We start from the raw sequence: 22,842 nt of genomic DNA on the forward strand, positions 1-22,842 counted from the left end.
CAACTGAGTCTAATGGAGCGAGCATTTCACCGTTGGTCTTAGAATTGTTCATGAGCATTTGGTTGTATTTGATATTCAAAATTGTGCTGTGCAGTTCAGTTTTTATTACCCATGTAAGTCACGTGGTATTGTTTTTTGGATAAACATAACTCTTGGAATCAGGCTTCTGATGCAGATAGTCACATTTATCAACACAAAGATTGCTTTCCATGAACATTTTGCCTTAATGCTCAAGGTTCTGGAACATCCCATGAATATTCTAGGGATGAGCTTACTGGCAGGAAACTGAACACATGAAGGGTGAACTGAAGCAAGTGCAGTTTTTTTTTATTTGATCATGTATTTGCAGAAGATGTTGAAATATTCGCCTGGCTGTAGCAGGACAGGGTGGCTGTTTAAAGTGCTCAAGCTTAACAAGATGCCATTCTTGGCTCCCCTCCACAATGAAAAGAACCCCATGTGTGGGTCAATAATTAGTGGGAAGAAGTCATATCAAGTCTGTTTTAAAAAGTAACTTTTCTAATATGGAAGTGTTCATAGTGTTGTCATTTCTATAAAGCACCATGGGACACATGAGCTTTTCATAACAAGTAAAGAGAGCCCCAGTATGCTCTATCTAAGGTGATAGGACAGGACACTGAGGTAGAGAACAAGCAAGGAGGAATAGAGAAGCTAGAAGGAATACACAGAAGAAAACTGTGTTGTCTATGTTCTAGCAACAGATGTTTATATTTAAAATAACACCCACCCACCCCCAACACCCCTCATATCATGGGTCTTTTAAGATGAAATCGTTTGGATCAGATACTGGAGAGCATCTCCGTGTAAACCCATCAGTACTAGGAGACTAGAAATTTTTTTTTCTTTATTGTTCTAGAGCTAACGTTTTCACCTTTAAAACCAATTGCTGTAAACCAGGGACACAGTTACTTTCGCATGCTTAGTGCTCTCTGCTTAGGACAAGAAATGGAAGTTCCTTTACGATGAACAATCACAATGTTCGGCTTGAGTAAGATAGGGTGGCTGTGATCCTCGTACTCACAGATTAAGAAGTAATATTTTGAAGTTCGTGTTAAAATGAGAAAATAGAAAATTGTTTCTGGGCTTCCCTCCTTTTTTAAACAACTTTCTGTAGTGAAGTAATATCTGTGAGCCTAATCCTTTACTCAGGCAAAAACGTGGATGGATTATGTCATATGGTGATGGTTCGTGATTGAGATAATCTGAAATTCAACTTGTACTTTATTTCTCCAGACTGACAGCCAACTTAAGCATTATTTACACATAATTGAAAACAAGCCACTCTATCCAGTTATCTATGATAGCAACAGTGTCGTTCTTTCCATGCCACCAATTATCAATGGTAAGATTACATATTATTTTGCCACAATTATTTTTCTGATGGTGTAGCCAACAAACATTTGAGTATTATGTGGGTTGTTGCATTTTTCTTAAAATGGTGTCATGATTTTTTCATTTATTCTTCACTACTAATGCAATGTATGTTTCTGGTACCCTTGCCACTGGAAACTAAATGACGGACTTCTTTGTTGGGGCTTTCATGAGCAACTATGGGATAGGCATAACAGGTACAGACCTATTGCTCATCGGTCATTTGGCTGAAGAGTTTAGTTCAAGGTGAATCAATAACTGGTAGAATTTGTATCTCTCATTGTGTTGTAGGTAATAGTGAATGCTGGTCCATTTGCCTGGGCGTGAATCCAGTGTAATTATCAGTACTGTTAATCAATTACTGTGAGAGCATTTGGTATATAAAAAATTAGTCCAGAAGGCTTTGATTAAATAAATAATTTTTTTGGGCTGCAATTTTTGTTGGCACGGTTTCTAACAGTGTTTCCTCTGAGTATAAGAGGGACTCATGGATGATTTGAGAAGGGCATTTCTGGTGACTAGTGAAGCAGATCAATACTTGATACATGATCAATACATGATAATGGCAAGAATATTTCCTTAGACAGAAAGAGAGATGTAGTTTCATTTTACCCATAATAAGAGTTTAGACCAAGAGTCAGTATCTCTGATGTAATCAGGGTCTGACACACTCTCTACAGTGACTGATCTGATCACCAATGACATTCTCACTTTGGATGTGTTTTTCTAGTCATCCCTACAAATCTTAAACAGCTGACCTGAATTTTAAGAGGCAGTGCACTTTTATCTATCTCTGATGTTTAACACCTGTTCCAAATTCGAATATGATGTCAGCCACAGTCTCTGATCCTTTTGGAAATGTTCTTGATTAGGCTCATTGCAGCTTCAGATTATTCTAGCTCTAAACATTCCAGCTGCTTGCATTTTAATAATTCAAAAGGCTGAATTAAATTTCACATATCTTGGTGTATTTTAAGGGATGATGTTTCAGAGATGTTTCAAAGTTAGAATCAATGCATCATATAGTTCTTGAAATGTAAACACGTGAATGCTCATTTTAGATTATTGTGGGAACATTAACTAGAGCTGGTCAGGAATTTTCCAACTAAACATTTTTTCTTTGGAAAATGTTGAAACAGAACTTTTTGCCAGTGCATACCAGTTCCTACAAAAGTTTTGCTGAGAGAGGTTTCTCAGACCAAGAATGAATGGATGGGGCTGGAGCTGAGGGGCAGAGAAAGCAGAATAGCCAGTAACCAAGTCGTTGGGGTACTCACCTGGGATGTGGGAGAGGCAGGTTCAAATTCCTGCTCTATTAGATCAGGTGAGTGCCCTAGTGTGGATTTCTCTCTAGTTTATCACCAAAAAAAAAAAAAAAAAAAAATCAAAAGGTTTCAGGTTTGTCCTGATATGGAATGGGAAAATTTTTGAATCCTAAAAACTTCTTTACATCAGTCTAAGAGCGCTCCAAAATTTTACTTGCTCTTTTTTAGCTTTTGTGCTGCAAGTTGGAATCCTCCAAACTGTGAACTGGCCAAAAAAAACAAAACCCAGTAACCAATTCTTTCTTGTCAATGTTGTTCTGCTATCCATGTTATACAGCTCGCATTACCATGGGATCTGAGCACTCACAATTTTTACATATTTCTCCTTTCATCATCATGTGAAGTAGGTCAGTGCTATTCTTCTCCACCTCTCCCCAAGGGGAACTTAAGACACAGACTTGACCAAGGTCACACAGGAAGTCTGTAACAAAACAAGGAATTGAACCCAGGTCTTCCAAGTCCCAGGCGAGTGTTCTAACCAGTGCGCTATCCTTTCTGTCCATCCTTTCGGCAATTTTGAGGGAGGGGCAGAGGTGGGGAAGGTTATTGAATTTTCACAAGTAAGAAGTGTCTGACCAATAGACTGATAAGTAAGTATTGACCAATGTCCTTGGTTTAAATATGGGCTGTTTGTTTTCTCTCTCATTTTAAAGCAGGGAAGACCCTGTGTATCCCAATGTGCTTCCCATTAGGCTTTACCTAGGACATGTCAAGAAAAAGCCCTCAGTTCTTCAGAGTAGTGACTTAGACCTTGCCTACACTTGTGGTGGTATGTTGGGTACATGAACCTACAAACCCCAGTGAAAGACAGGCTGTGTAGCTACACGTGGCAGTGAAAGACTCCACCAGGGCAGGCACAACGAGGAAAGGTTGCGGCAGCGGGGCGCTGCTGGAGCCTTTCACCACTGCCTCCTCACTGCCAGAGTCTTTCTCTGCTGCCAAAGTCTTTCACTGCAGCAGGGAAAGGCTCTAGCAGGGGGACGCTACACTGCTAAAAAAGCAGTGTACATGTGGGAAGCACTGCTTGGTGTGTAGAGAGCCATGAAGGGTCTATACGCTAGAGTTAAAGCTTGTCTCTGCTTGGCTCGCCCAAGCAATGCCTTACTGTCTACACTGTTCTTTATACCCATGTTAGCTGGGTGTGCAATTTCTGTAGTCTACACATCTCCACAAGTGTAGTCCTACCCTTAGGCTATTTGTCAATCTGAGTGATGTTTTAAAAATGTTCATTCTCTTTATTCAGGGGTGCTTTCCTAATCCTGCAGCCTAATAAGCCACAATCATGATGTTGGCACTTGCTAGAGCAAACCACATCCTCTGAGAGTGCAGTGCTAGTTATGACCACGAGGTGGGCATTGTTTTGCTATTTTGCTTTCCCTGACTGGAGGCTGATATTGCCTTCATAGCTCCCACAGACCCATGCAATCTCCCAGAAATGAGTATCCCAAGTTCACTTTGAACCCCAGTCTTCCACACAAGAGTGTGTGTCCCTGCTATTATGCATTCACTCTTGCCTCTTGATTTATAAGAGGAGACTCGAATTTTCTATTTAAGAGCTGTTGGTGCTGCAAGAAAAGTGATTTTCTGGCCAGTGGAAGACAACAGCAATGTCATTGGATTCCGAATAAGGTGAATCAATATCTGTGTTGTTCCAAGAAATATGCTAACCTCTTTTAATATGTGTGTTTGGATTTGTTTATTGTAGGAGACCATACAAAAATAAGCCTAAATACCAGAAATGTGTTTGTTGAATGCACAGCCACTGATATTACAAAGGTAAATGAAGCTTTACTGTCTTTGATATGCTGTCATATCATGGTATACATGTAACTGTTTTCTTCTAGGGTAACAGGACCATCATGCAAACAAATAAAGTAGATGGGCATATATTATACATTTTGGAGCAGGAAAAGTTGAGGGGCCATTTGGGGAGTGTATTAACCAGCTTGTCCTCATGCTTCATTTTTATGACTGCTCTGGGGATAACTCAAGTTTTTTAAAATGTTTCTAGTTCCATTTGTTCAGGGCCAGACATTTTTGTTCCTGAATGGATACTGAGTGTTCAATTTGAGAGTAATTCAGATTAAATACTCTTTCTTGCTGATAGTTGTTCTGTGCTTGAACAGCTCTGAAAAGTGAAAAATACCTTGAGATTATTATATTTTAGCAGAGTTCTCTTCACAAAGAATCATTTCCCCCTTGACCCCTTAGCAATAAAACTTCTTGGGGATGCCTTTCTTCTTGATAATTCTATTCTAATTTGTTTAAAGAGAGAGAGTCAAATGAAACTGAAGATCAAGTTTCCAAGCATGAGTACACTTCTTTGTAGGGGTACAATTCTCATTGTGTCAACCCAGGGGCAACCTTTCCCCACCCAATTTTGGTAATCGCAAGTCCAAGCAACTTTTGTGGATGCACGTTCACTCCTTTGAGAATTTTGGCAGAGTCCAACTTATGCTTTGTAAAAGCAAGAACACTTTTTTAAAATTAATCCATATACTACAAGGGTTAAACTAGATTTTTGTGTTATGGGAGGACATTCTCGGGGCTGATAAATGTAATTAACACATTGAGGGAGGCCTCATTTTTTGAAAGATAGAAGTAGGGAAGCTAATGAATCATCAGGTTGAAAACAGTGTGTTTGTTCTAAATAAGGTAAGTGCATAGGTCAGCAGGCTAAGAAGACAGAATGTCTGAGCCAACTAAGAGAAGAGGGAAAAGACCCATGGAACTATTTACTATGAACTAGATAACAAGGACAAAATAAATTAGAAATGTGAAGATGAGGTAAAGAGGAAGTCAAACCATGAACAGTGCGTGGACAGTGCATGCTGTAAAGAAACCAAGCAAAGTAACCAAGCCAATCCAAAAACATGTGATGCAATGTATAATAAATACAATGAGATGTGTAATGTATATAAAGGGAGAGGGCTTTGTGTAACTTCGGAGCTGTGATGTATCCTGCATCCATCACCCCCTGCATTTGAGTCTGATCAACTCAGCCTAGCATTGCTGTGTGCCGAATAAAATTACCTGAGTGACAAAGTCTGGAGTCGAACTGTGTTCTTGAAGTTGAGTGGAAAGAGGTCTTGGAGGGAATCCCAACAATAAGCACCTTTATTGTGCTTTTTTTACTTCTTTACAACTTATGAACATTAAAATGGATGTTCAGTATGTGTAAAGGAAATGTCTGCCTCAGGCTAAATAGGTTTTTTGATGTCTCACAGAAACTGATTTGAATCTTATGACTCATGCACTAACTTCTCAAAATATCCTCCTCAAAAAACAGATTTTACAGTTTAGGTCAATCTGATCATGTTTTTTTTTTTACAGAAAACACACAGTCCTAGAGTTTATAGACTCTTACTTGCTTTAACTTCAGTGGGACTGTTCATTAGTGTAAGTCTTTGCAAGATCCAGACCCATATTGTAATAAAGGCTCTCATGTCTTTGGGAGCTGAATTTAGCTAAAATCTCTGTGTACTTCAGTGCCATCCAAAGCCTTCCATTTTTCATGTCTTTGAAGGGACTTCTTTGTTACAGAAGCCCATTTTTTTTTAATTGAATGTGACCCATGAGATGTAAAGTTGTATCTTGCATTCTAGATTTCCATTTTTTCGTTAAAGGAATAAACAGAGCAGTGTTCACTCTATTCTAAGTTAAACATCTGAAGCATGACAAAGAAAATCTGATATTTTGTGTCATTTAAAATTAAATAGCAGAACCCACAGATTTTAATGTGGTTGTATTTCTTCATTCTTGTAGGCAAAAATTGTCCTCGATATCTTAGTCACGATGTTTAGTGAATATTGTGAGAAGCAATTCACGTGAGTAGTATAATCCTTTACTGTCAGTGAGATCAGACTCGTTGGTCAAATCCCACATTTTACACACTTTGACTTTTTTCCCTCCTCAGTGTTGAAGCAGCAGAAGTAACTTATCTTAATGGAAAAACCTGCATCTATCCAGTAAGTATTCTAGTGATGACTGGGGGATAAGGATTTCTATACACATGAAGGTTTGGTAAAAGACAGTGGCACAGTCCTCATTTCCTGCTATCCCACTAGCCTGTTCACTGTAAACATTCCATTTCTGTCAAAGCTAAAAATATAGGGCTGCTAAAGTAGTCTGATATCCCAAAAGAAGGGGAAAGTTTGAAACGGGTTTGAGGTCACTGTTGTAGCTTAGAACCCATTTGAAACGTATTATGCCTGATCCAGTAGTAAGTATAGCTACAATCAAGGCATGTAATCTAGGGTCAAAAGCCCATAGAAGTTGCTTTTTCCTGCAATGATTGCTTAGCTTGAAGTTTTGCCCCCACAGCTGTCACCCCCTATAAATTGATGGGCAATTGAAATCATCCTTGGCTTAACTTTTTTGCTTATCAGATCTGGAAAGTTTTTTGATGCCTTTCAGTTAAATAACTTTAATGTTGCTTTTTTGGTCCTTTGCTCTTGGAAGCTCCAATCATACAAGGAACTGCCTGTGGGCAGATGTCTGCTCAGTGACTTCAGAGGGGCTCTGCATGTGCTCAGGTGCCCACCCATGGATTTCTCTGTAGGGTTAGGGTGATAGCTAATGCTTTTTTTGCTTTGTTAAAAATAAGCAGAATGGAAATGGTCCCACGTTTTCCCTGAAAGCAGCTGTGGACAACTGGAGATCTAGTTAGGCTTAGCATAGATATCAAGCAAGTGAAATTTGGTTAATTGAGAGGGGAAGTGACTTTTATTTAGATTCAGACTTCTTATAGTCCTATATTGGTATCTTTTGTTTTGATAATGTCTTTTTGACTCAGTGCGGTAAATGAACAGCGGGGTGGGGAGAGGAACCTCTCGTTAGATTCCAAATCCCTCCCCTTCAAATTAAGTATCCAGTATCTACATCTCTGGGTCAGACCTCCAGAAAAAAATGGAGAAAACCAGACATCATTCCAGATACTTCTAAAGCAGAACAAAAATCTTTTAAACCCCAAAATTTCCAGGCCTTTATATGGCAAAAAAAGAACTAACTCACTTTTTCCCTCTTGAGGCAACTGTTTAGGAGGGTTTGTTTTGTATTTAAACAATTTTACTAACGAATTTATCACAGGGTCTTGTTTTATTTTTTGGTTTGTGTGTGTGTTTTCCTGCTTTCTGTGGCTGCAAGAGCTGCACTGAGTTTTACAAAAGCCTATGTCTGATCTGATTTATACATCTGGTAAAACAAGGAAGAGAGAATTATGTCATCTCTCTGCTCTGCTCAAGGTGTCAGGAATTGCTACCTTCCTGGTAGTTTGATTTGCCCTACTCCCAATAGCAGAATTCCAAAGTCCATTCCAGAAACCTGAGTTCCCAGGCATGACCATTAATCGTGTCAGTGCTTTGTTTTTGGTATTCTCTTTGTCAAATGTTCACTTGAAAGGCATTAAAGGTGCCTAAAAACTTACATCTTAACTAAAAGTAACTTTATTTGAGCATATCAGGATGTTGTTTGTTTAAAGTGTATTATGGTTATTCTAAAATATTAAGCCCAACCCTGCATTCCAGAATTCTCCTCTGTGGCTGTCAGTGGTGTCAGAAGAAGTTGGATTAGAAAGATGTCACAGCTGGATCTTAGTAGTCACAAATGTAACTTTCTGTGTAAACCCTTTTTTTCCCTTGTAGGAACTGGCTTACAGAAGAGAAAAAGTGAAACCTGATTTAATTAACAAGAAAATTGGAATCAGGTATGTTGTGCAAACCTAGCTTTTATTTTAATTGAAATTAATGAGCTGTGGTAAAATACATCGGTTATTGTGATATTTTTATAATGTATATATTGTGTATTCAGTTGAATTTTAGAATGCACTAAAAACTGGCATGTTAACTTGAGTAATTATATCAGCTACCTAAAGATGCTCTTCAACTAAGTGAGTGATTCTTCATTTCCTCCTGTAATTATTGTGTAGTCTTGCTGGCAGAGAATTGCTGTCATGTTTTGTCTAAGAGATGGCACTGATAGGTGATACATATGTATACAGTTTGAAAGTACTTTGAAATTCTTTATCATGGAAGACACTGTGCAAATTAAAGGTAGTATCTTATTTAAAAGCTAATCAATGTGATGTAAAAGTCCCCTAATATTGATTCTGTTGTCTTGTTTTAGTGAAACACCATCAAGTCTTGCAAAGCTGCTGACCAGGATGTGTTTGAAGTCACATGTCACAGGGAATGGGAACAATATAGAAATTGAAATCCCTCCTACCAGAGCGGACATTATCCATGCATGTGATATCATAGAAGATGCAGCAATAGCTTATGGTTATAACAACATTCAGATGACTATTCCAAAAACATACACCATAGCCAATCAAGTAAGATTGTCCCCATAAATAAATCTCTATATTGTCAGTAAATGACTAGTGTACACTAGAAGGGTTTTGAGAAAAACAGAGCCAAAGAATTAAACAATATTTGGACATGCTTTGCTGTTGAAGGCATTTACCATGGATTGGATACAAAACATATGCCCAACTGATCTGAGTAGAGCCAAGACCAGTGGTTGCTGGTGCTTGGAAAAAAGACAGGGTTTAAGCGTGGACCTGTTGTTAGATCTTTAATTGGGAGATTCATTTTCTCAGTCAGCTGGTTGATGCTTTTTGTTTGTTTTTTAAAGCATGCAAGCAACCTTACTAGCAACATTCACTGTAGTGTAACATGCAGAGTTATCAAGGAAAAGCATCATAAATATTTTCAGATTGAAGATGAAAACTGTCTTGATTTCTTCTAGTTTCCTCTCAATAAGCTCACAGAACTTCTGAGACAGGACTTGGCAGCTGCTGGATTCACTGAAGCGCTCACTTTTGCACTGGTACATTTTTCTTAACTTTGGGATTTTTTGGTTGTATACTGAAACAATTAGGGAGCCAAATCAGAACATAATAGTCTTATGGTGTCATGCAGTGTAAATGCAGCAAATGTTATGTGATCTTGTTTTGGGACATGCTTGTTTGCTAATGTTTTGGTATTACAATATAATGAGTGTTGTGTGAGTTTGTGTCCTCAGAGGAATTGAATGGCTGACTGTTAATCTGGCATATATTTGAAAATATAGAGGTGAAATATGGATGCTGAAATGAACTGTTCTAAATTTCACTTAACATGAATAGTACTGAGGTAGAAGACTGTCAGACTGTTTCTCAAGATTGCCAGAGTTTAATAACAAACCAAATGTATTTGGTTACAATTTAATAATGTGGAAACAAAATGAATAGTGATACCCCATATATAACACTGCAGTTCATATAGTTCACAGCCATTCCATTCTGAACTCTTTTTTGGGTATTGTAACTTGTCTGTGAATGCTTGCTTCAGCTGTTTTAGTGTTATGCAAAGCCTCAGTCAGCAAAATTGTTTTTTTTTACAGATCTTTTTAAAGTTTTTAAAAAAGTATAAATTATGCATTAATTGTACTCTTACGTCCCCATGCAACAGTCTCACTTCCAGCTTCCTGCACAGATATAGACTGTTATAGTTGTTACAGTAGTACTCAGACCCTTGCAAGGGATTGGGGTTTCACAGCAAAGAGTACTTCTTACCACAGTTATGTCCGTAACTGCAGTTAGTATAGTTTTGAAAACTGGAATTGTGCAGACCATTAGTTGATAATACAGACTAGTAAATGTTTTTAAAAAATATTAAATGCACATGACCATATTTAGTTTAGCAAATCAGATATCAATGTACAGCAACTCTTCAGAATAGATTTTAAAACAATTTTTAGTATGCTAAATAAGTTCTTTAGAATAAAAGTACTTGGGTGAACATAATGGCAGGTGCCCACGTGCTAATATGGCCACAGAATTTGTACCAGATTGTGCCCTTATATTTGAGTAGATCTAGATGTATAAAGGATTTTCAGAAATGCATGAGATTTATATAACGAATAGCTGACCCTGTACGTGGTGCAAAAAATACACATGCACACATGCACCCTGAAAGGACACTCATCCTCCTTTCAGAGACTGTTATCTGATTTGCAGTTAATATTTGGATAATATTTTCAAAATCATCTAAGTGTCTTATGACACTGACTTTCAATTGGACTTAGGCTCCTACAGCACTTAAGTGCCTTTGAAAATTTTACCCTTTGAAACCAAATACCATAATCCCAATGTAATGGGATAATGTAAAACTATAAAAATTGGCTTCAAACTTCTGTCTCTTGACTTCCAGGAGGTTCAGATGTGATTTTTTTTTTTTTTCAACTTTGGCCTATCCAGGATAATAGCTACCAGTTATTTTTCACTCTACCAATATGCAGTGTAGTAAGATGATCTGTAGTAGTACAATGATAGGGGAAGCACAATGTGTTCCTGTGTTCAAAGCTTTCACAGATTTTATTCATGTATTAGTTCAATGAATGTCTCTTCAGTGTTTTCAACATCAGATAACTGGGATGCTTCAAAATGCTGAATTTATATGCATCCCGGCAGTACATGTTATCTGATCTTTATGAATTGCAGCAGCATGTGATTACAATAGTAAGGGCTGTTCACATAGGTAGGGATTTGTGAGATCGGGCACTTACATCATGTCATGCATGTTTCACATCTGTGTTTCTGCTGTGGCATTGATATCTGAGCTCTGGCGTATCACTGCCAGGTTCTTAAAACACAGATATGAAACACACCTATCATTTCAGTGTCATACATACTGCACCATTCCGCAACCTCATGTACATTTTGGATGAGAAATGTCCATTAGTCATTCTCACACGTAATCCATTCTTTGGTTTGAGCCCAAAACTATAGCTTCAAAAGAGTAACATTGAGTTCTGTATGATTTAGCTAGTGTGTATTCAGTCCCGTCATAGTCAGCTAACAAAGTTTAGCTAGACATCTGAAAACACTTGACCATAAAAAATTCCTGCTAAGGTCAGCAATAATTTTTTTCCATTCAGAAGCCCACTCTTTCCAATGGTGTCAGCTGCTAATTTTGCTCACATTTGCTCAATCAACACCCCTTTTGGAGCACTGCCAACACAAATAGAACACTCTGGGAGGATTGCAGAATACTAGCAAATCCTCAGTTACATGCAGAGTTCATGTATCAATTTCCTAATGCATTAGTAGAGCTATAAATTCTGGAAATCTGGACTGTGAACCTTAGGTCATGTCTACACTAGCATTTATGTCGGCAAAAATTTTATTGCTCAGGGGATGTGAAAAAACACACCCCTGAGCGACATATTTTTTGTCGGCATAAGCGCTTGTTGGCGGGAGTGTGTCTTCTGCTGACATAGCTACCGCTGCTCGTTGAGCTGGTTTTATTATGTTGATGGAAGAGCTCTCTCCTGTCTACGTAACGCGGCTACCGGAGTGATCTTATAGCAACACAGCTGTATTGGTACAGCTGTGCCACTGTAAGCTTGTAAGTGTAGGCATGGCCTTAATGGTAGTTTCTGTCACTCAGTGTGCACAGGTGATCAGTGAGCTAAATAGGTCACTTGTACTATTTTAGTAACTAGCTTTTTAATGATACCTTGAGAGCCTAATGGAGCCATGATAGTTGAGGGCTAGATTGTGTAACCCTTACCAATGCACAGTAGTAGCTTATTCTGCAAGTAGTCCCAGTGGGATTGGTTTCTCTGTGCGAAGGCTCAGTGTAGGACTGATTCCACTGGGACTACTTGCACAGGAAATTACTATTCAATGGAAATCAGAGTGGAAGAATCTGTCCTCTTATTTTTAAAATAGTTGATAATTACCCATGATAAAAGCTAATACACTCTTGCCTTTTCCTGTTAATCTAGCATTATTTTGGTTAGTAATTGATGCATAAATAAACCAGCCCATTTAGATAGAAGGCTGAGGCTTCATTCTTCGCTTTCTTTTGTGCTTACAAGTGAGTATTGCAGATCAGCAATAGCTCTGATGCCCCTTAACATGACTCTCGCTGATCTTGCATTGTTCTTGATATCAAGTTCTATCATCGGTTCTCTGTATATTTTAACCATTTGACTGTGTTTGGTTGGTGTTTTTTTTTTTCTCTCTCCTCAGTGTTCCCAAGAAGATATTGCAGATAAACTTGGTGCGGACATCTCTTCAACAAAAGCAGTGCACATAGCTAATCCCAAAACAGCGGAATTTCAGGTGAGTAGTTTAATTTCAGGTCTAATTCTTGCACTACCAGCTTCCCTAAACATCTGAGAAGGTAGTTACCAATCAGCAAGGTAACATTACGAAAATACAGGTAAAGCCTGCAATTTGGGAGGTAACTTAAATATCGAAAGGGAAGAAAATACATAAAATGTGGTGACCACTTTTAATGCAGTTAGAAGTCAATAGAGAGATTATGCACATGTAAAATACAGTTGCTTGCAGTTTCTTCTGAGGGCCCAATTCTATCCCCCTTATACTTAATAATATTTTAAACAGTGTAAACTTAGTGGAATGAGGTGCTACCCAATGGGATTAGGGGTGACAAAATGGGGCCCTGTTTTGTTACAGTAATTTCCACCTTTAAATCCTAAATCTCTAAATGTCCGTTTGTATCAGCAGAATCTAGACTAGTTGCAGAGTCCAAAATTCAGCAGAGAGATCAAGTTTCACCCAAAATATAGGTTAGTAAAGTCAGGCTTTTTGAGAATCTAAGTTCAGTAGAAGTGTTTTCATGATTTGTAAATTCCAGTGGAAAATCTAGTCCCACTGAGCCAATCTGAAAACTGGGGCACTTTATTAAGACAGCATTTGAAGGCAGGGCACAGTAAATGTGGGTGAATTGCATTTGAAAAAACACTAATGTGAGTACCTCGTGTTTTGTTTCCTTGTTTTTCTATCATAGGTACTTCTGGTTGTCCATCACTGTGGTCTCTCCACATATTTTAAGCATATTACAGTACAGTATCTTACAATATCACCTGTGCTATTGATAGTCACCAGCAGGCCTATGAATGACTGTTCAGAAGTCATCTTAGTATTTACTTTCTGTATCAACAGGAATTGTCTTTATATGTTTAAACTCCACATATTTATGCCCCCATCAGCTTAATCCAAATTTCAAAATTAAGTTTAAACCCATATTTTAACTTCCCTGTGTACCTGGCTGCCACCTTGCCAGGTCTCTTTGCTGCTGCTTTTGCACCACTCATCAGTCATCTGGCTGATGTCTTGAATTTTTAAGATTGGTTCACAGCTGGCTTACAAATAAATAGCTTTCATTTGTCCATTATATATACACTACTGCAAAGCAAAAGAGCTGCTGAGCTCCTAGCTACTAAATCCTCTATTCTGGAGCAAGAACCCTTTGAACTCACACCACTGACAATGAGAAGTAGAGGAAGCATCCCATCCCTCAGCCATTCTCTTGCTTAAAAATTCATGAGGACCCTTGCAATATGATGACACATTCCTTGAAAGTATAACTGATGGTACATGTCACTTTGCATCAGAAATATGTATGAATTGTTTTAGTTCCTTAGAGAAATTCTCAATCTATGTATTTGGAAGCAGTGTTACCTTGTAGTTAGAGCTGGGGACAGGGAATGAGAAGTCCTGAGTTTTTTTCCCTTCCTGTGTCACGGATGTGCCATACAAATTCAGACAAGCCTCTGAAGTGCTCTGTGCCTCGGTTTCCCCTGCAAAATGTGGGTATGAATGTTCATGCACATTCATAAGACACTTTGAGATCCTTGAGCAGTAAATGCATGAATCTACATTTTCAGGTTTAATAATCCTAAAATAAAGAGCGATAAACTTCTGAAATTACTGCATTATTTCACCTGGTTATTTTAAAACTAATTCCAAATAAGCAAACCCAGAAAAGATAAAGCACCTACGCAACCTGCCAGGTTGTTTTACGCATGCAATTTCATGTTTGACCTGTAGGTGGCACGCACCAGCCTCTTGCCTGGCCTCCTGAAGACTATTGCTGCTAATAGAAAGATGCCTTTGCCTCTGAAACTTTTTGAAATCTCTGACATTGTCTTAAAAGATTCCACCAAAGGTAAGAGAACCCCATTGAGCACACAAGAGCTTTTCATATCTTCTGTGCAAGGATTCATGATTTTTTGAAAGAACTCTGGCCTGCTCTGTTTTAAGTTGCTGTTTTTTAAGAGGTGCTACTTCTATAACTCTGTTAAAACAGGTCCTACAGTGTTAGTGGTTTTAATTTTTATAATGTCCAACCCTTTAGCTGTTTTGGCCTATGTCCTTCAGGGAATCTGTACTGTACCCAACTTCATGGGCAAGTGCCTCTCAAGAAATGCTTATTTACTTGATAAATGGTAATAGTGGGTAAATCTCTGTTTATCAAAAATATTGCTACAGAATTCATTCTCGCTTAGCTCATGCTCACAGCACCAGCGTGGAACTCCCTTGCTTCAAAGGCCAGATTTTTAATGGTATTTGGGCAACATGCAGATAGGTGCCTAACACGCACTGAAATCAATGGTTCCTGTGCACTTTTGAAAAGCTCGCTAGGTACCTAAACCAAGTGATTCCAAAGTCTTGGCTTGTCCCCCATAGAGAACTAAGTAGGTCAGAGATCAATAAGAAAAGCTCAACTCATAGCCACCTTGGCCCAGGGCAGGATCCAGGGCATAGTAAGTTTGCCAGTGAGGATTTGTCACTCATCACACGACAGCTCAGACCATGCTACAGAAGTTGGGTCTGATGATTGCAATGGTATTTTTAAATCTTTATTGCACATCTCCACCTGGGACAGCCTTTGTTGATGCTGAGATCCCAGTGTGGGGGTGGGGAGACGTCTCGTGCTGAACTACCATATCTGAGGCCCAGGAGGACCTGTACTGGGAGTGTGAGACATAGGAGAGAATCCTATAGGATAATACCGTCAAATCTGCAGAATTTATAAATAACTTTTTTTCCTTTTAGGGGTTTAGTAAAAAGTGATTATCTGATCTGACAGATTTGTCTAAGTACTTTTTATTTTGTGATACCCTCCCTCACTCGATAGCTAATGTCTCCTTTACCATTGTAATAGATATGTAACCTATGTTAGATCAATACTGGGGCTGTGCACACCCTCCCCTTGTGTAAGTGGATGTCTTGCAAGTGTATTGCTGTTTCTTGGAGAAGACTGGGGCAAGTCCACGTGCAAAAAAAACAAAAAGAAAGAAAGAAATTCTTGGTGTTATAAAATTCCCACACATCTATCAAATCATCTACTTGAGAGTATGTTCCCATTTTATGCAGAGTGCTGAGATAAACATGTCTCCTTCAGTATCATGCTGCAGTCTTAGTTGGGTTATATTTTAAATAGCCAAAGCAGTCAGTTCATGTTTCAAAGATTTTAATGGTATTCTGCCTGGTTGTAGGCAGGATTGGGGCCTAAAACAGCATAATTTTTATTTGGAAATATATAAAAGTGCTGCAAGCTGTAAGGAAAAGAAAACTAAACTATATAAAAAAAAAATCTAACTCAAGTTACTGAATTAGTTTTTCTTCACATGGTGGCTTGGTGGAGAAGGATGTATATAGATCTGTTTCTCTGCTGGCAAGACCTTGTGTGCTGCGTTGCAACCCTGAAGCAAATTTCTGCCACTTCATAATGAAAAATCCTGACACTACCTTAAATACAGTAGCAGAAATGAGTGCTGCTGTGTTATCTGGTTTCAGCTTTTCATGCTGTGTTTAACCTATTTGGTGTCTATGAAACAAAGGTTTACATAAGACGTAAACAAAATAGCAAGTAAATTGCTTTGTTGATGAACTTAATTTGTGGATTATTTTTTAAAAATTGCCAGGAAAAATAAGCAATTTTAGCAAAGCATGCAGACTCTTTATTAAATGCAGACAGTTTGGTGATCCAGGCTCATTACTTGTTGGGCAAGGAGGCTGCCAGCATGTACAAAACATGGTACAGATGGCAGAATAGCTTTAGCATTCTTCATAACTGGTGTAGAGGTTATTTATGTTGGAGGGAAGAGAGCATTCCTTCTGGCTGCATGAAATGTACTAGTTAAATAAATTACTGTTATTTCATGGGTTCTCACTGTAGGATTTTTTTAAGCTTCCACTTATACAAATGGCCACTTAACTGTGTTATAAAAGCCTACTCTTAAAGTGTACTTTAAGTTTAGCAGTAATCATTGCTGTGGATTAAAGATAAATTCTTTGAGATAAGGGCTTTGTATTCCGATGTATTTGCACAGTGCCTGGTACGGTATGAGAATTACTAGAATACAAATAATAAAATTATTTTGTGGTATATATTTTCAGTAAATCTGCTTAATGTCTTTCCCAGATTAATTTTTGGGCCTTAAATCTAAATGTGCTGTAATTCATAGTTTCAAAGGAAAAAAGGAATGAGAAATCAACAACAGTTCTGTAGACATTAAACAATATGGGGTTGTCCTGTTTTCACATATGGAATGAGACTCCCTGCAGTACACTTATGTTATCATTCTGACTAACTTAATTTTACTATTTCATATTTTTGGCATGCAAAATTTCCAGTTAATTTAAAAAGTATGGATCAGAAGATCACTGACACTCACGGAATGTGAAGTAGTCATTTGTATGTGAATAAATATAGCTGTATAAATGCATTGTTTTTTAATAAAAATATTTTTGCCCACACTTCATCTTTAGTAAGGTGAACAAAACATACTTCTCCTCCTCACATATGAGACATAGATTTTGATTTACTAAATTTGGAAAATGCATGCCAGATTTAATAAAAATAAATCCAAATCTGACTAAAGTTTCCTTCTCAAAGGATGAGAGAGAGAAAATGCAGGGTTTGAGTATGTGTCGCACAGTTCTGTGCACCCTCTGCAGAGTTGCATAGAATATTGTCTTGCGGTTTGGTCTTATTGTTAGGTTGGTAAAGTCTTCTCTAGTGTTATTACTATGTTATTGCAGCCTATAAATCAGGTTAGACCAGGCACAGAAACTTCACATCTTCCCTAACCATGATGAAAATATACATTTTACCCCCTCAAAAAGTTCTTTGAACAATTACCTAGTAGAATTTTGCAAGTATGCAGCAGTCTGCCTCTAGCATGGTTGAGATTAAATTGTGGATGCAGTTGAAGTTGTTTGTGTGCATTTTCTTGCAGGCCTTACTGTAATTATATACAAATGCGGATTTCTGTGAAATTGATTGATTGTGAGACTAGTGTTTAACTGAGCAGGTGTACGCTTTCAAAATCCCATCTTTTCTAAACCCTTTAAAGTTACTAGGGGGCAGCATGCACCACTGTTCTATCTTTCATTACATTGTTTTGGCTCGCAAAGTCCTAGCCAGCTGCCCATCCTTTAAGTTATTTTAGAGCAGCATCTCCAGGCAGTGCTTTGAAGTCGGTGAAATACATATATAATTTAGGCTGACATATTTGGCAGGCCCACAGAATTGTTTCATGGCATGATACAAGTGCTCTCTTAAATTATTTACAAAGAACTGAGGCATTTCCAACAAACCCCAGCTTTGGCATAAAGTTCCAAATACTGTTTTCCCCGTAGTGTGCAGTGAATGAACTTCCTGTGATATAATGTATTGACTCTCTGAACGACTGAGCGTTACAGCACTTACAAAGCTTGGAAGGATTGAGTGAACACAAAATGTACTCATTGGTTAAGGTTTGTTCAGTGATTTTGAAAATGTGAAGTATAAGAATTTGAAGTATTTTTTTTTGTCGTGGCCACCTTTTTGTTCGGGATAACGATATGAGGAAGTCATAAATTACCTGAGTAACTGTGAAGTAAAATTCAACCTAACTTTTGTTGCTGTGGTTTCTAATAGCGCCTACAATATGCTAAGCACTGTACAAAAAGATATCTCCAAAAAGCTTGCATTCTCAAAGGACATAACAGCCCAAGGGAATAGGAAATAGTAAACAAGGTTTTCTTCTTATCAGTTGTTTATATATGTAAACTTTTGCATACTTGCAAAATTCTATTAGCTCATTGGTCAGAGAACTTTTTGAGGGGGTAAAATGTATATTTTCATCATGGTTAGGGAGGATGTGAAGTTTCTGTGCCTGGTCTAACCTGATTTATAGGCTGCAATAACATAATAATATATATATTGCATATGTATGTACAAATTATCCTGTAACCGTGATGTTATAGTTACTTATAGGCATCAGGGAGAGGTGGGATACAAATGAAGAAAGTATTAGGTTTGAATTGCAAACCTTGGATACCCGAGAAGAGATATCAGATGTATCAGGCATCAGATCTGTTTTGTCTAGGTTTGCCATTCCGGCATTGGGAATTAACCCTAGTGAAACTACAGTTACTTTTTACAAGCTGAAAGCTACAATTCTAGTATTTAGAAGCTTCTTGGATAACAGAGAACCCTTCACTGAAGGCAGTGTCTGCACAGGCCTGCATGTCTAGCTTCTAGCAGTGGTCACTGGGCTGCAGGTTGAGAGCCACTGTTAGAGTCTAGCAAACATGGTACTAGATTATCTGCCTGCTGCTTTGTAAATATCTTCTGAAGACATGAATGACTTTTGGTCCACAAGGATGAGCTTTGATCTTGCCTGTGAGCTTTTACTCTTGTACTTTGTATTCCTCTTTAATGCAATACATTAGCCACCTAGTAACTGATGGTTCTAAATGCCTTTTTTGTTGTTCACTGGGAGATGGTACAGTAGGTATAGGTTAGTTATATGCCTGAGTTCTTGCTTTGTTGATATTAACCACTCTGAGTATGTCCAACATTTGGCAGAGTTTCTCTTTTGTTGTGTTTAGGATTGGTATAGAATAAGGAGAGAAGTGTCTCGTGAGATCTGTGGAGTACAGCTCAGATATTCTGCATGCAGATGTGATAGCTACCAGATTTACTACTTTGTATTAGAAGAGTGACACTGAAGAAATGGGTTCAGATAGTGGTTTGATAACTTGTACCAGGATCAAACCAAAATCCAAGTGACCTACTTTGAATTTTCTGAGGATTTATCAGTAATGATGTCCTCATGAATCACCTAACATGTGAGCGAGATGAAATCCACCTTTGTTCTACTCCTGTTATTGAGGAGACCGCTGACAAATATTTCCTGAAAAAAGCTTAGTCAGACCCAAACTGTCGGTATTCCAAGATTTGAATAATTTTTTATCCTTCTTCACCCTACTTGTTCTGTACTAGTTAGTACTTGAGCTCAGTAGAGATCTTGGAGCATTCTGAGCTTGGAAACTTTTCCTGAGCCCATCAGGATTCCTGGAGAATAGCTGGCGGGTTTTTTGTTTTTTTTAACTGATCAATCTCCAGCTGTTAGGGGATTTTTCAAGCTTCCCTCCATCTAAGTGCTTAAGAGGGCCTTGACACAGATGCTCTTTCCACTCCAACAGATGAAATAGGATTGTAGGGGACAGCTCCTTCATGCCAGACAGCCAGAGCCTCTGGGGCTGGTAAGATGGTGTTAAAATTACTCTCCAACTGAATTGTCTCCATCAAGGTAAGGGTAGAAAGGGATGGAAAAGGCTGACTGGCTTCATCTGGGTTCTAGTGTTGAGGCTGCTGCTTCTTGATCCCAACATCTGGTGTAGAGACATGAACTTCTGGTATTCTGTCTAGGCTTGGCAGGCTGGTCAGTTGACCACATATTATTTGTCCATGGTCAAGTGTTGTCACACATTCCATCAAGAATGCCCTGATATAGGCAGTGGCCTACCTTTTTGATTGTGGTATGGTAGTGTGTGTTAGCAAGCCTACACAAATGTCTTAAATCACTAACTTTGCTATACATTTATGTCATCTGTTGGGAAAAAGGCAAACTGACAGAAAGTTGAACATCTTGATTGTCCTGGAAGATTCCAGACAAACACTGTATATGTCTTTATTTGTATACCAAGCTATCAATGCAAAGATATAGATGAAGCAGTTGAAGCTGATAAAGAAAAAGAAGATAATGAAAAGCAGGATGCTTGAAGAGTTGGCCTGCTGCCTACCTAGCATAACTGCATTTAAAAATAACTTTTTTCTTTTATAGTTGCTATGGGTTTCTTTTATTTGTTTAATTTTTCTTTTTTTGTAACTCTTCAGCCTTGAATAACATTGACATTTAAATGCTAATCTAACATTGCTAAAAAAAAGATAATTATTCTTTCGTTTTGTAGAACTTCGTTTCATTTTACATTTTTCTGAGTTAAAATAACTCAGTTAAGTAACTTGGTTTTTGTAATTAGACATGAGTATCTACCTTACCCCTCAGGAGACCATAAAGTCTTAGTCTTTTTTGTTACTGTTGTTACTGTTCTAATAAATTAGTGTGTTTAAAATATTTGGACATTTTGGACATTATTTGACCAAATATGCTGAATTGACCAATTATTTTTGGAGCAGTCGAAGGCCAAACCCAAATTCTCTCTGACAGGGATTCCAAATTGGCGTTCCAAATCTCTTTAAGAATGCACCTAGCATCTGAATGGCAGCCATCGTAGCAAGTGGAGTGGGTCAACCCAATATACAGAAGTATGCACTAATCAAATTTAGAATGATAAATATGTGAATCACTGCTGCTAGGTCTGCATTGGAGAAAAGTGGACAGAGTTGTCTGATCAGTGGATGCGGCTTATGAGAGAGAATACAGTTCTGCCTACTGCTGCTATTTTAGGCATCCAGGTGCAAAAATATTTTAGCTATGGTAATCCGACCTGCTGCTCTTCTTTCAGGCTTTGTTTCATATTGAGAATTCTGTTGTCCATGTTTGTTTGAAAATGGGCTCGGATCCTAATGTTCCGTGATTCCTCTGAAGTCTCTAGCATCTCATGATCTTTCCCATTGGCTACACACAGATGTTGAATGAAAAGCACAAGGGGAAAAGCATGAAATATATTTTGCAGTAAAATGAGTCATCTTCATAAATAACTGTAACTTTAATTTTGGAGGCTTATAAAAACATGTCTCATAACATATTTTCTCCAAAAGGAGGAGAATTAAGGCAACCCTCCTCTCCCACTTTAAGGGAGAAGAGATGGACTCTGAGGGGAACAAAACCTAATCAGTAGGCTAAATGTTGGAGGACTCTCTACAATCTGAAAAAATCCATACATCTTGTGTGGTGCTGTACAAATAATCAGGCTCTAGCTGGTATTTTGTTGTGAGCAAATTCTATTCTAGAAGAAAGGGACTGTCAGTGAGGGCAAGTCTACACTGCAGCGCAGCTGAACCTCTGTAGTGCATCTGGTGAAGATGCGCTATTCCAACAGGAGAGAGCTCTCCCGTCAGCATAATTATTCCACCTCAGCAAAAGGCTGAAGCTTTATTGGTGGGAGAGAGTCTCCTGTCGACATAGAGCTGATGTGGACATACTTAGGTTCCTGTAACTTGTGTCGCTCGGGAGGTGTCTTTTTCACACCCTTAGGGGACGTAAGTTAGGTCGACTTAAGCAGTAGTGTAGACCAGCCCACAGAGAGCCCTTCCTGACTTCTGCAAGGGCCAGCTTTGGCACAGCCAGCCAGCAAGCCCCACCCTTGGCACGGCCAGGCAAGGGGTTTCTGCTGAGTGCACCATAAGGGGAGAAGTGACTTCTGAGAACTGGGCTATAGATAGGCTTGGGAGGATTAGATTTTCATTAATAAATGCTGGTAAATGTTGATTTCACCACACACACAGAAATTAACGAAAAAGTATTTCCATCAATGATGATTGAAATTTCATACAGACAAAGTAAAGAAAATGCAGTGTGAGAAGTTATTCATTTGATTTAAGGATGTTTACTCAGAATATCTTGAAATTTGAGATTGACAGTTTGTATTTTAACGGTTATAAAGCTTTAACTTTTTGAATCTCCACATCTGCTGTCATTAAATGATTCTGTCCCCTATATTGTCCATCCCCCCCATAATTTCCCATAACTGGAAATTTTAATTGATAAAGATAAAAAAGCTTAAAACCCATTTTACATAACTGAAAATTGCAATCAATAAAAAAATAGGGAAAATGCTTAAAAATAAACATTGATATCTGTTGAAAATATATTTTTTTTTAAAAGTCTGCCAAGCCTAGATATAGACAGCTTAGCAGGATGGTGGTATACTAACTATACCTTGAATTTCACCATAAGTGAACTGACAGATAAGAACGCATGTATTATCCTTTTCCTCTCAAAAAATTAAAAAGCAGGATTCTGTATTAGTTGAATCTTCTGAGTAACCTTTGACAGACCCAAGCAGAGTGCACTGCCATGGTCTAGT

The 22,842-nt window shown here is 38.2% G+C and overlaps 1 protein-coding gene across 3 annotated transcripts in view; it reads left to right on the top strand.

The window, feature by feature from the left end:
* FARSB (phenylalanyl-tRNA synthetase subunit beta) overlaps positions 1 to 22,842 on the top strand; it is a 52,838-nt gene that overhangs the window by 5,578 nt on the left and 24,418 nt on the right. For 2 of the 3 annotated variants that reach the window (XM_073359948.2, XM_073359946.2), the window contains exons 7-15: positions 1,255 to 1,363; positions 4,423 to 4,493; positions 6,483 to 6,544; positions 6,634 to 6,685; positions 8,360 to 8,421; positions 8,841 to 9,048; positions 9,465 to 9,545; positions 12,736 to 12,828; positions 14,563 to 14,680. In XM_073359948.2, coding sequence (XP_073216049.1) covers positions 1,255 to 1,363; positions 4,423 to 4,493; positions 6,483 to 6,544; positions 6,634 to 6,685; positions 8,360 to 8,421; positions 8,841 to 9,048; positions 9,465 to 9,545; positions 12,736 to 12,828; positions 14,563 to 14,680 — 856 coding nt within the window. Of the gene's footprint in view, positions 1 to 1,254; positions 1,364 to 4,422; positions 4,494 to 6,482; positions 6,545 to 6,633; positions 6,686 to 8,359; positions 8,422 to 8,840; positions 9,049 to 9,464; positions 9,546 to 12,735; positions 12,829 to 13,519; positions 14,106 to 14,562; positions 14,681 to 22,842 lie in introns of those variants that run through there. The other variant, XR_012160805.2, reaches the window with a different exon arrangement.

The sequence above is a fragment of the Lepidochelys kempii genome, chromosome 9, assembly GCF_965140285.1.
Source record: "Lepidochelys kempii isolate rLepKem1 chromosome 9, rLepKem1.hap1, whole genome shotgun sequence".
NCBI lineage: Eukaryota > Metazoa > Chordata > Testudines > Cheloniidae > Lepidochelys > Lepidochelys kempii.